Source organism: Sphaerodactylus townsendi, linkage group LG16, assembly GCF_021028975.2.
Source record: "Sphaerodactylus townsendi isolate TG3544 linkage group LG16, MPM_Stown_v2.3, whole genome shotgun sequence".
Classification (NCBI taxonomy): domain Eukaryota; kingdom Metazoa; phylum Chordata; class Lepidosauria; order Squamata; family Sphaerodactylidae; genus Sphaerodactylus; species Sphaerodactylus townsendi.
Window position 1 is genome coordinate 7,480,978 of NC_059440.1, and position 12,264 is coordinate 7,493,241.

Genomic DNA, 12,264 nt, shown 5'->3' on the forward strand with positions numbered 1-12,264 from the left:
CTCCTCCTCCTCCTCCTCCTCCTCCTCCTCCTCCAGGGAACCGATTGACCACCAAGATAGAGAGCAGGTTAAATGCGTTGAATTTCTCCCGAGTGGCTGCCATTCCTAGTGGTTGCCATCGGGCTCAGGTGACTGTGATTCTTGGAGCAGCAGTTTTAGGGGGTATTCCTATTCCCCAGAAGTATTTGTGTCCTATTTTGGGGGATATGTCTGTGATGCCGAATGAAATACAGCTTCCAAAGGTTCGCCACCAAAGGTTCGCCAGAGTTTCTGTTCTGAACTTTCTGGCTGAGTGGAAGGTTGACAAAGTTCTGTCGTTCTTCTGGCAAAGTGCCCTGGAGGTGTATGTTTAAAGGGAAAGCTAGAGGGGAGGGGATGTAAAATGACCCACGGAGCTTAATTTGGGTGTGCCCAAATTCCTCCATTCATTGTATGGGGGGAGAGAGCATGTTCTGTCTTCCTTCTGCCTTAGTTCAGGGTCCAGTATCCCTCCTGGAACAGCAGTGGCGTAGGAGGTTAAGAGCTCATATATCTAATCTGGAGGAACCGGGTTTGATTCCCAGCTCTGCCGTCTGAGTTGTGGAGGCTTATCTGGGGAATTCAGATTAGCCTGGGCACTCCCACACACACCAGCTGGGTGACCTTGGGCTAGTCACAGCTTCTCGGAGCTCTCTCAGCCCCACCTACCTCACAGGGTGTTTGTTGTGAGGGGGGAAGGGCAAGGAGATTGTCAGCCCCTTTGAGTCTCCTGCAGGAGAGAAAGGGGGGATATAAATCCAAACTCCTCCTCCTCCTCCTCCTCCTCTTCTTCTTCTTCTTCTTCCTCCTCCTCCTCCTCCTCTTTTGGCTACCCAATAATATTACATTCTAATAATCAGATGTGGGCTCATCTGCGGATGCTTAAATCCACAGGTCGGGTCCACACAGGCTGAAAATGGATTGTTCTACAAACTTGGGGGTTTCCAAAATACATTAGGAAAAGTACACTTAAACCCACCCACCCCCACCCCCAGTTTTAAGACCGTTATTTTGCACGTATGCAGAAGAATGCACCTTCCGTTGGTGCAGGACTGAAATCCCCCTCCTCACTGCCACGTTCTGGAAAGCTGACAGCAGTGAGCCAACCAACACTGGGCCCCAGGCTGCCTGCTCCCATTGGTGCCACGGCTGCCCCCCTATTGAACCCACTGTTGCCACTGTCTCCTGCCTTACAAGTTCCTTGTGGGTCCCCACTTGTTGCAACCTAGTTCCAAAAAGCAAGAAATCATTCCTACCTTGCAGGCTTGTTTTAAAGGTTGCCTGAGACAATTTATGTGAAATGCTTTGAACTCTGCAAACCTTATTGAATGCCCCCCCCCTTTTGTGCCCCCCTCCCGAAACCTTGGTTTTGGGCATAATTTATAGGGGATTTTTTAAAATCCTAAATTACTGTTAGAAACACCAGAAATTAAAGCTGCAAGTTGAGGCTGAAGTTGCCATGTTGGTATCTGTAGATCTTGTTCTGACGTAAAGCGTTGTATCTGTGGCTGGCATTTTCAGAGGCGTATCACAATCTGCTACACACTGTGTCCAGATACACCTCTGAAGATGCCAGCCACAGATGCAGGCGAATCGTTAGGAACAAGATCTACCAGACCGCGGCCACGCAGCCTGGAAAACCCACAACAGCCAGTTGAATCAGGCCGTGCAAGCCTTCGACAATACCAGGAATTGCAATTAAAATAATAAACAGTGGTTGCAGCAAAAGAGATTAAGGAATCAGGAACTGATTAATTGGGAGGTTAAATGTGAAAACCAGTATTCAGAGCAGGAAGCATGAATGGTGCTAGTCTTGTCGAAGGCTCTCACGGCTGGAATCACTGGGTGTTGCTTTTGCTGCTGTATGGTTTGTATTGGCAGATTTTCCTGATGCTGCTTCAGATTGTGGCTGGCATTACTTCTGCGAGGATCTGAAGATGCCAGCCACAGATGCAGGCGAAACGTCAGGAGAAAATGCTGCTAGAACACGGCCATACAGCCCGGAAACGACACAGCACCCCGGTGCTAGTCTTATTGTGGGAAGTAGGACTGTGGGTCTGCTCCAGCATCTTCTCCTGTTCTGTTTTCGAGGCACCGTCCTCTCTACTGCCTTCTAATGTTATGGGGGAGCGGAGATCCCTCCCTCTGCTTTCTCTATCCCACGAGTAATTGTAGAAACCTCTCTCATATTTTCCTTCACTCATTTTTAAAAATCTGGACTGAAAAGCCTCCAACGCTTGCTTTCTTCATAGGAGGGGGGGGGGGGTGTCTCTATCCAGCCACCAACCCCAACTGCTATTTGGCATCTCTTTGAGTTGGACCGAAGAGCGCTGTTTGCGGCATTCCAAATGCAGCCACGCCATCAATTTGTCCAAAGCCAGCACCCACGTTTCCTCTGCATGTTGAATCAGGGCTGAGGACAGGAAATGAGACGATGACCCCACCCTGTGGCGGTTCTCATCTCTGGCCAGTAGAAGGAACCGTTCCCTGCCCACCGGTGACACCGGTGGCAGCTAGACCCAAGTTCCTCAGTCACGCCCTGTTGAAAAGGGGTTGCATGTCACGCCCTTTGGAAGGCCAACAGAGGGAACGAAAATCGGCCGATACGAATGATTCCTCCACACATCCCCCACACATGCTAAACTTTTTGAAAGAGAACGTTACAGTTTATCATTGGCACAAGGCACATGGTATACTGCCTCTGAACATGGAGGTTCCATTTGGTCATCCCGGCCCACAACCATTGATGGTCCTCTTTTCCACAATTGCATCTCTAGTTCAGTTCATTTCTTAATCCCCCTTTCCTGCAGCGCTTAAAAAGTGACATGCCCCAAACACTGCCCCTGGCTGGAATCCTTACTCTGTAAAGCCATACTCTTCTAGAATAGGGTAAAATAACTGTTTAAATCTCTCATGATAGCCCTTGGGAGGTTTATGATGTTCACAATTCCCATCAGTCTCTCCCAACCTGAGCATTGGCTATACTGGCAAGGGCTGGGATGGGGAATCTTCAGGTTCATGAACATCTGGAGGGCCGTGGAGTTTGACACCTGTGCTCTAGGAAGGCCCCTAGGGCAACCTGCACTCTCTTTTCATTATTGGCCTACCTTGCAGGGTCTTGCAGTTTATTCCTGATGCATGTATCCAATGGCTTACCCCTGAAGGCAGGTCTGTCTAGTCCAGCATCCGGCTTCCTTCAGGGGCCACAGAAGACCCAGAACCCAAAGCTTCTCCCTGTTGTTGCCCCCCCCCCCGGCAGGTATTCATGGTATACTGCCTCTGAACATGGAGGTTCCATTTGGTCGTCCTGGCCAGCAACCACTGATGGACCTCTTTTCCACTCTAGTTCAGTTCATTTCTTAATCCCCCTTTCCTGCAGCGCTTAAAAAGTAACATACCCCCAAATGTAAGCTGCCCTTCTCGGGATTGGAATCCCACCTGGTGCTATATAGACTCTCTAGAAGGCCCTAGGCAACCCACTCTCTTTTAATTATTGGCCTACCTTGCAGGGTCATTGTAAGGATGACTGCAGTCAGAGTGTGTGCTTTGAAAACTCAAGGGTGTGTGTGTTGCTGATTCCTCTTTTCTCTTATCTCACCCCATCTTCCTTTGAAGTGGGTTACATGAGCATGTGTGTGTGTTCTTGCCTCTCCTTCTCTTGCATCTGCTCTCTCAGACCTTGTGTAGTCCTAAGAATGTTCTGGAGCAAATCCAAAAAGGGCAGCTACAGAAAGAGTCAAGCGGTTGCCAAGGCTGTCACTGGGCTGAGCGCTCAAACCCTGGGGAAGGGAGCAAGAAGAAGAAGAAGAGTTTGGATTTATACCCCACCTTTCTCTCCTGTAAGGAGACTCAAGATGGCTTACAAGCTCCTTTCCCTTCCTCTCCCCTCAACAGGCACCTTGTGAGGCAGGTGGGGCTGAGAGAGTTCGGAGAGAACTGTGACTAGCCCAAGGTCACCCAGCAGGAAAGTAGGAGCGCAGAAACACATCTGGTTCACCGGATAAGCCTCTGCCACTCAGGTGGAGGAGTGGGGTATCAAACCCGGTTCTCCAGATTAGAATCCACCTGCTCTTAACCACTACATCGCACTGGAGCAGAGAAAGGACTGGAGCAGGCCGGCCAGAGATGCAGGGCCCTGGAGAGCCACTCTCGGCCATGTGAGCCGGTGACAGGCTCTAAGGAGATGCCATTTGCAGCTGGGGAGGGGGGGAAAGAGGAGGCAGGAAACAGAGAAGCTGGCCTTTGGCCCCACAGGGAGTAATCCAATCTCAGAACAGCTGAGCAGCAGGTGGCCACGTGGGGCAGGCGTCTGTCAAATTGAGCTGGGCTTCACCAGTGCCAGCGGGGCCTAGCATTTCCTTCTAACTTCTGTTGCATTTCCAGATCACAGCAAAGCCTGTATTTTCCCAGCCTTGCAGCTGCAGCTGGCCAAATTGTTAGGCATAAAGGTGAAGGCCAGCCACTGCTATGTGTCTCAGGCAGGTGGTGGTCTGAGGTAGACTATCGATGACCATGGATCTTCCATTTAGCTGTCCTGGCTAGTTGTTTACAAACCTGTCCTTTTTAAATGAGAGACCTGCCTCTCCAAAGAAACAGCAACCAGGGCATTAGAAGAAGAAGAAGAAGAAGAGTTTGGATTTATATCCCCCCTTTCTCTCCTGCAGGAGACTTCCAAGGGCATAATAATCTCTCAGTTTGCCCTTCCCCTCACAACAAACACCCTGTGAGGTGTGGTGTGGGCTGGGTGGAGCTCTTGAGAAGCTGTGGGACTAGCTCCAAGGTCACCTAGCTGGATGGCAGGGGAGTGCTCCAGGGCTAACCTGGAATTCTCCAGAGATAAGCTCTCCACAGCTCCAGGGCGGCAGAGCTGGGAATCAAACCCGGTTCCTCCAGATTAGATACACGAGCTCTTAACCTCCTATGCCACTGCTACTCTTATTTCTGGCAGGCAGACAACTTGCCAGCATTCATATGATCATTTATATGACATTTTCTTTCCACTTGCTAAGTTCTTTTAAGACCCTGTGTCCTGCTTTCACAACGACCCTGTGGGTTAGGCTACAACAACTATTAGATAGGCACTGTTTATGATTTATTTATTTTATTGATGACATTTGTTAGCTGTCTGTCTTCCTTGTGAAACCCACAGTGGCTTTGTGATATAAATAAAGTGATTAAGAATAAATGAAATAAAAGCGGTATAAATAAAACCACGTAAAGCCTACTGGAACACGGCCATACAGCCTAGAACCCCCGCAACACCCCAGTGATTCCGGCCTTTGACAATACAAAGCCACATAAAGCTCCCTAAAAGGTCGTAATTTAACAGTTGTGTATGTCACCCAATCTCCTTAATCCGCTGTGTATTTTACCAGGACAGGACACACAGAAGATGTTGGCAAGGGATCAGAACTTTCGTTTACAGCCATCCTGTTGGGATCATATTCGAACCTGACTTAGCTCCTTCTAGGAGAATATTCTGAAACTCACAGTGCATTTAAATCATGCTTTAAAAGGGGCTTGGATATTATGCTTTAAAAGGGGCTTGGATATTATGGAGGAGAAGTCGATCTTTGGCTACCAATCTTGATCCTACTTGATCTCAGATTGCAAATGCCTTAACAGACCAGGTGCTCGGGAGCAACAGCCGCAGAAGGCCATTGCTTTCACATCCTGCATGTGAGCTCCCAAAGGCACCTGGTGGGCCACTGCGAGTAGCAGAGTGCTGGACTAGATAGACTCTGGTCTCATCCAGCTGGCTTGTTCTTATGTTCTTAAAGAGCAGGAACGGAAGGGTTGCTAATGGAAAGGAGCTGTTCATGGCTTCCCCCACTCACAGTCGCAGAGATCAAAATGTTTTGTTTCCTCTTTTCCCCCTTGCCTGACCTTGTTATGTTTTTTCATTGCAGGCATCCCAACTCTCATCATCCTGGACCCGAAAGGCGAGGTGATCACGCGGCAAGGCCGGGTGGAAGTGCTGAACGACCTGGATTGCCGGGAGTTCCCCTGGCACCCCAAGGCAGTCCTGGAGCTGACGGAAGCCAATGCTGTGCACTTGAATGAGGGCCCATGCCTCGTTCTTTTTGTGGGTATGGAGCCCTGAGGATCCCAGTGGGAGGAGTGTCTCTCTCTCTCCCTCCCTCCCCCCCCCTCCAGAGGTGGGATCCAGCAGGTTCTCACAGGTTCCCGAGAGTAGGTTACTAATTATTTGTGTGTGCCGAGAGCAGGTTACTAATTGGTGATTTTGCCACATGATTTTTGCCTTAGTTACGCCCCTCCTGCAGCACCTATGAACCAGCCAGTTCTGGGGCAGGGAGGTTCGCAGCCTTGCCCCTGCCCCAGCCCCGCCCCAGGAATGCCCCACTCCCCAGGAATGCCCGCCACTGCCCCTCGCCCCAGCCCCATTGGCGCTACGCCACAGTTTGAATCCCACCACCATGGGAACCTGTTACTAACATTTTTGGATCCCCCCACTGCCTCCCTCCCCTTCCTAGGATTAGCCCAAGGTCACCCAGCAGGAACGTAGGAATGCAGAAACACATCTGGTTCACCAGATAGGCCTCTGCCACTCCGGCCCTCCCTGTTGTGTTTCTTGCAATTCACATTCAGAGTTCTCTATAAACAAAAGTCCCATCTTGTGGTCATTTCATCTCCCATGAATTGGCCTCGTCCTTCCTTTTTAAGGCCATGTTGCCCAATATGGATACGGAGCTGTAAGTTCTGGTTTAAGAGCCAGACAGCACAGTGTAGCGGTTCATGGCAACGGATGGTTATTTGGAGAACCGGGTTGAGTTCCCCACTCCTGCACCTGAAGCTCCTGTTGCGACTTTGGGCCAAATGCAGTTCTCTCAGAACTTATAGAGACAACTTGTATGCCGTCAGATAACATCCCCCCACAGCATGGTGCTGGCAGGGGATGATGGGAACTGTAGTCCATAACATTTGGAGGGCTGCAAGTTTGACACTGTAGGGCGGCAGGCAATGGCAAGCCGCTGCCGAATGTATCTTGCTTTGAAAATCCTACGGGATCACCATAAGCCAGTTGTGACTTGATGGCACGCACACAAGCACGCACATGTTCCAGAAGTCAGTTCGGCGCTCTCATGCTCAGCAAGCTACCAGGCTGCAATAACACACACACACACACACACCGCCCTCCCCTTCCCCACACCTGGGCAATCTCCTCGACTGCTCTTCCACCCCCTCAAAACTCCAGACCAAGCAAGAGAGGGGAAATGGTGGGAGGCCGAGCTTTGCCCAGACAAGACCTCCCAACCCCGGGAGACGTTTGACTTTAATTGGATGAGCTGTTTCGCTCTGTGTTGGGTATCCTGCCCTATTACTCTCCCGAGAATGGCTGTTCTGGCCGCTGCATTCATTGCTTCCATTCATCGGCTTCCCCCCTTGAAGCCGGCTGTGAGGCCCCCTGCTGTGTCTGAATGCCAGATCGTTTGTTGTCCCCCATGGTGCAGGGCAGATACTCTCGCTCTTGAGGGTCTTCCGTGGAAGCTCTCCGGGGCTCTGGGTTTGTCACAACAGTCTTAAGGCAGAAAGGGGGGCAAGCGTAGAAATCTGGCCCCCATGTAATCAGATCTTCGTGCTCCATTTGATCTCGCGCTTCCTCCCCGATCCTTTGTGAAGCGCCCTCTATGTCTGCCGAGCTGTCCAAATCGTGGACTCTTTTTCATCGCGGCGCCGGTTGTTCGAGCACGCCTTCCAGCTTCCACTGTAGTTCTCTTGGACAACCTTGTTTAAAACTTCTGCTTTGCCCATTGAGACAAATCTGTTTATGCAATTATGCATCACAGTTTTATCCTGTTCTCTTCCTCTCAGAAGATGGGGCTGCCCCAGTTTAGTCAAAAAACAACATTGGGCCTTTCCCCACTTACCTTCTGCTGCGCGCTACTCTCCTCTTAAATAGCTGGGTCCCGTGGCACTTCCTCACTACAGGGCGCTGGCCAACCAGTCGCCTCCGGCTGCCGCTTGCTCCTCCGCTGCCGCCATCATTCCTGACTCTCTTCAAAACGACGCCTTTTGATGACGTGGGGAAGCCCGGGCGCGTGGCAGAAATGACGCGCGCTGAGAGTAGCGCGCAGCAAAGGGGAAACGACAAAAGTGGGGAAACAGCCTTTGTCAGGTAGTTGCTGTGGGCTTTCCAGGCTGTGTGGCCGTGGTCTGGTAGATCTTGCTCCTAACGTTTTGCCTGCATCTGTGGCTGGCACCTTCAGAGAGAAGTGTGCTATAGCACACTTCTCTCTGTAGATACACCTCTGAAGATGCCAGTCACAAATGCAGGCAAGACATTAGGAACAAGATCTACCAGACCACGGCCACACAGCCCGGAAAACCCACCAGAACAAATTGAGTCCGGCCGTGAAAGCCTTCGACAATACACTGTCAGGTAGATCAGGCTGAGAACAGCTGTCCCCGTATTATGCTGTGGTGCGGGGATTTGGTCTCTGGTCTCCCTAATTCAAGCCCAGCCCTTTTATTGACTTCGCCACGTGATATGAATGCCTCAGATGCCCATTGTGGTACATTCGAATGCAGTCATTCTGTAAGCCTAGTAACAGCCTTGGAAGGTAGGCCAATGTTATGAGGTCCACGCTAGTGATAGGTGTTACCACGTTCTTCCAGGGTTATGGATTACAAGCCTCATCAGCCCTGCCAGCATCATGCTGGCAGGGGATGATGGGAACTGTAGTCCATAACATCTGGAGGGGAGCGAGTTTGACACCTATGTTGTAAGAGGTTCTTGCTGAGAGAGATAGCAACATGCTAAGGACACCTGGTGAGTTTGTAACCAAGGCAAGATTGGAACAAGGGGTTCCCCCTGGATCAGAGCCACTATGTGACCCTCCCTTTCGTGGCCAAGGATTTGTGGGGTGTAGTGGGGCGGGGGATTATGGAAAGCTCCCAGCAGTCATTTTTCTGCAGACGGGGCCTGACTTATCACAGAGTTGAATGAGGTCTGCGGAGTGTCATTTCCTGGGGAGAAGGGGGAGGTGTACACAGAATTGCTTGTCTGAGAGAGCCAGCACGGTGTTGTGGTTAAGAGGAGGTGGATTCTAATCTGGAGAACCGGGTTTGATTCCCCGGTCCTCCACCTGAGTGGCAGAGGCTTTTCTGGTGAATCAGATGTGTTTCCAAACTCCTGCATTCCTGCTGGTTGACCTTGGACTAGTCACAGTTCTCTCAGAACTCTCTCAGCCACCACCTACCTCACAAGGTGTTTGTTGTGGGGAGAGGAAGGGAAAGAAGCTTGTAAGACATTTTGAGTCTCCTTACAGCACAGAAAGGTGGGGTATTAATCCAAACTCTTATTCTTCTGTGATCAAACAAGATTTGTGAGTTTTCTGAGCCCCAAACTGAGAAGGCTGATGAATTTACCAAGCGTTTTGACTCCAAAAATCCTCATTTGGTTCATGTTCGTGCAAATCCATAAATCTTCCCCTCTCCCCAGCTTTCTACTCCCTCCGCTTTTAGCCTTATCTTCACGTCAAATGGTGTTGAGACAGCAAACAACAAAAATGGGCAAAACGACAACGTTGACAGCAACAGCACACAAAGAATAAAAGGGGCGGATTGATATGTCCCTCACTCAGCGCAAAGTGCGGGCTTTGAACCACAGTATGTTTTGCATTGACAGAAATCAAATGGAAAAATCTCCTCTGTGCTGTCTGCATCTCCACTAGACGCTGGATTAATCCAGCCAAAGAATCTTTCTAGGGCCAACATGAACCCCAAGAGTCTTGAGGAATCTGGCAGTCCGTGTTGCCCCCCTGGAAGGAGACGGTGCCTTCTCATCACTTCATAGATCACGGCATTCGTACACGAGAGCGCTAATCTCGCAAGGAGATTTTGGCTGTCCGTCATGTGCAAATTCAGTATTCACATCTGTTTGTTTCCTTTTCTCGGAGCAACCTTTGGCGTCTTTCCTACAGTCTCAGATATAGAGTTTAGAGTTAGAGTTTGGATTTATATCCCCCCTTTCTCTCCTGCAGGAGACTCAAAGGGACTTACAATCTCCTTGCCCTTCCCCTCTCACAACAAACACCCTGTGAAGTAGGTGGGGCTGAGAGAGCCCTCGAGAAACTGTGAGATCAGCCCAAGGTCACCCAGCTGGCGCATGGGGAGTGCACAGGCTAATCTGAATTCCCCAGAGAAGCCTCCACAGCTCAGGCGGCAGAGCTGGGAATCAAACCCGGTTCCTCCAGATTAGATACACGAGCTCTTAACCTCCTACGCCACTGCTGCTCCTGGAAAAGGCACTCATTTTGCGGACGGATCGCTTTCGCTACCAGAAAAATTGCAGTCTTCTGAGAGCAACGGGAATGTTTGCCACACCCTCCAAAACTCAGTTTCCAAATTAACGTCCATTCACGACGCCTTTGGTGGAGTGTTGCAAAGTCATACCGTGGGATAAAAAATGGGGCTCTTTCCTTGGGTTGTTTTCATTGAATAACTTCATATTTTCTGAACCTTCCTGCGGTGGTTTGATTTCCCCTCCAATTGGCTGTTGGATTACAGTTAATCTTTAATCATGAACAGAAGCCTGCGGCCTTCTCTAAACATTGCTTTGTAAAAGGATATGTCTGTATGTTTGAAGAAACATGCATATATTGTAGAAAGTCTAGATCTGCTGAAATGGCACAGAGATGGAGGCTTTGGTTGTTTGTTTGGAGAAGGGATGCCAAATCCTCCCCCTGAGCTTAGCGAGCTCTCTGGCTCCAACCAAGTTTGCTTTTGCTGTCCAGGTTCCCAACAGTGGGGAAAGCGCTTGGGGCACAGGGAGGCAAATCCAGGTGGAAAGAGGCTGAGAGTTCTGAGCACACCCCTCTCTGGCTGCCCCAGGGAGCCTTCCCCAACCTGTACCCAAAAGGAAGAAGAGTTTGGATTTATATCTCCCCTTTCCCTCCTGTAGGAGATTCAAAGGGGCTGACAATCTCCTTGCCCTTCCCCTCTCACAATAAACACCCTGTAAGTGGGGCTGAGAGAGCTCCGAAGAACTGTGACTAGCCCAAGGTCACCCAGCTGGCGTGTGTGGGAGTGCAGAGGCTAATCTGAATTCCCCAGATAAGCCTCCACAGCTCAGGCAGCAGAGCGGGGAATCAAACCCGGTTCCTCCAGATTAGAATGCACCTGCTCTTAACCACTACTGCTGCTCCCAAACAGCAGAGGTAATTAAACCAACAGCAGAGGTAATTAAGGAGCTCCAAGAGACTTTTTATACAGCCACACGGTGGAGTGAAAGAGCAGGTGGTTCAACTGAGCAGGTTCAGATGGTCATGGACAATTCCCATCAGACCCTGCCAGCATGGCCATGCTGGCAGGGGCTGATGGGAATTGTAGTCCATGAACATCTGGAACACCATAGGTTGGCCACCCCTCGGTCAGGGTGTCAGATTGTAGGAAGTGGTTTTATATCTCCTCCGAGTGTAGACTATCAGCCCTTCCAACATGGCCAATTGGCCATGCTGGAAGGGGCTGATGGGAATTGTAGTCCATAACATCCGGAGTGCCAAAGGTTCGCCACCACTGGACTAGGATCTGGGAAACCCAGGTCTGAATCCCCATTCATGCCATAGATTAGAAACTTGCTGGGGGACCTTGGGATGGTCACACACTCTCAGCCACGGCCCTGGCTCGTATTTGAATGGGAGACCACCAAGGAATATCAGGACGATGCAGAGGCAGGTCATGGCAAACCACTTCTGAACATCTCTTGCCTTGAAAGCCCTACAGAATTGCAATCAGTCAAGTGCACAAGCTCAGTTCAGGCGGCAGAGCGGGGAATCAAACCCGGTTCCTCCAGATCAGAGTACACCTGCTCTTAACCTACTGCACCACTGCTGCTCCAGGAGGTCTGGGGGCACCTTAAAAACCTAGCAGATTAAATCAGGGCCGAAGCCTTTGTGGATCAGCGGCCACCGAATCAGATGCCCGGAATAGGTTCCCCGTATCAGATGCCCGGAATAGGTTCCCCGTATCAGATGCCTGAATAGGTTCCCCGTATCAGATGCCCGGAATAGGTTCCCCGTATCAGATGCCCGGAATAGGTTCCCCGTATCAGATGCCCGAATAGGTTCCCCGTATCAGATGCCCGAATAGGTTCCCCAGTCAGCCGAAAGGTATCTGCAGCGTAACGTCTGCTGCTGCGGCCGAACCCGCCCGCCCGGTTTTCCTACACGATTCCGGCGGCAGATCTGGCTTCAAGCCCCTGAATTAGCTGCTGTCACGTTTTGT

At 50.5% G+C, this 12,264-nt stretch overlaps 1 protein-coding gene across 1 annotated transcript in view; it reads left to right on the forward strand.

Annotated features, from left to right (window-relative positions):
- The window catches only part of NXN (nucleoredoxin), a 108,548-nt gene that overhangs the window by 83,510 nt on the left and 12,774 nt on the right, over positions 1-12,264 (forward strand). Inside the window, exon 6 of the mRNA XM_048519303.1 lies at positions 5,928-6,107. Within this exon, the coding sequence (XP_048375260.1) occupies positions 5,928-6,107 (180 nt within the window). The remainder of the gene's footprint in view (positions 1-5,927; positions 6,108-12,264) is intronic.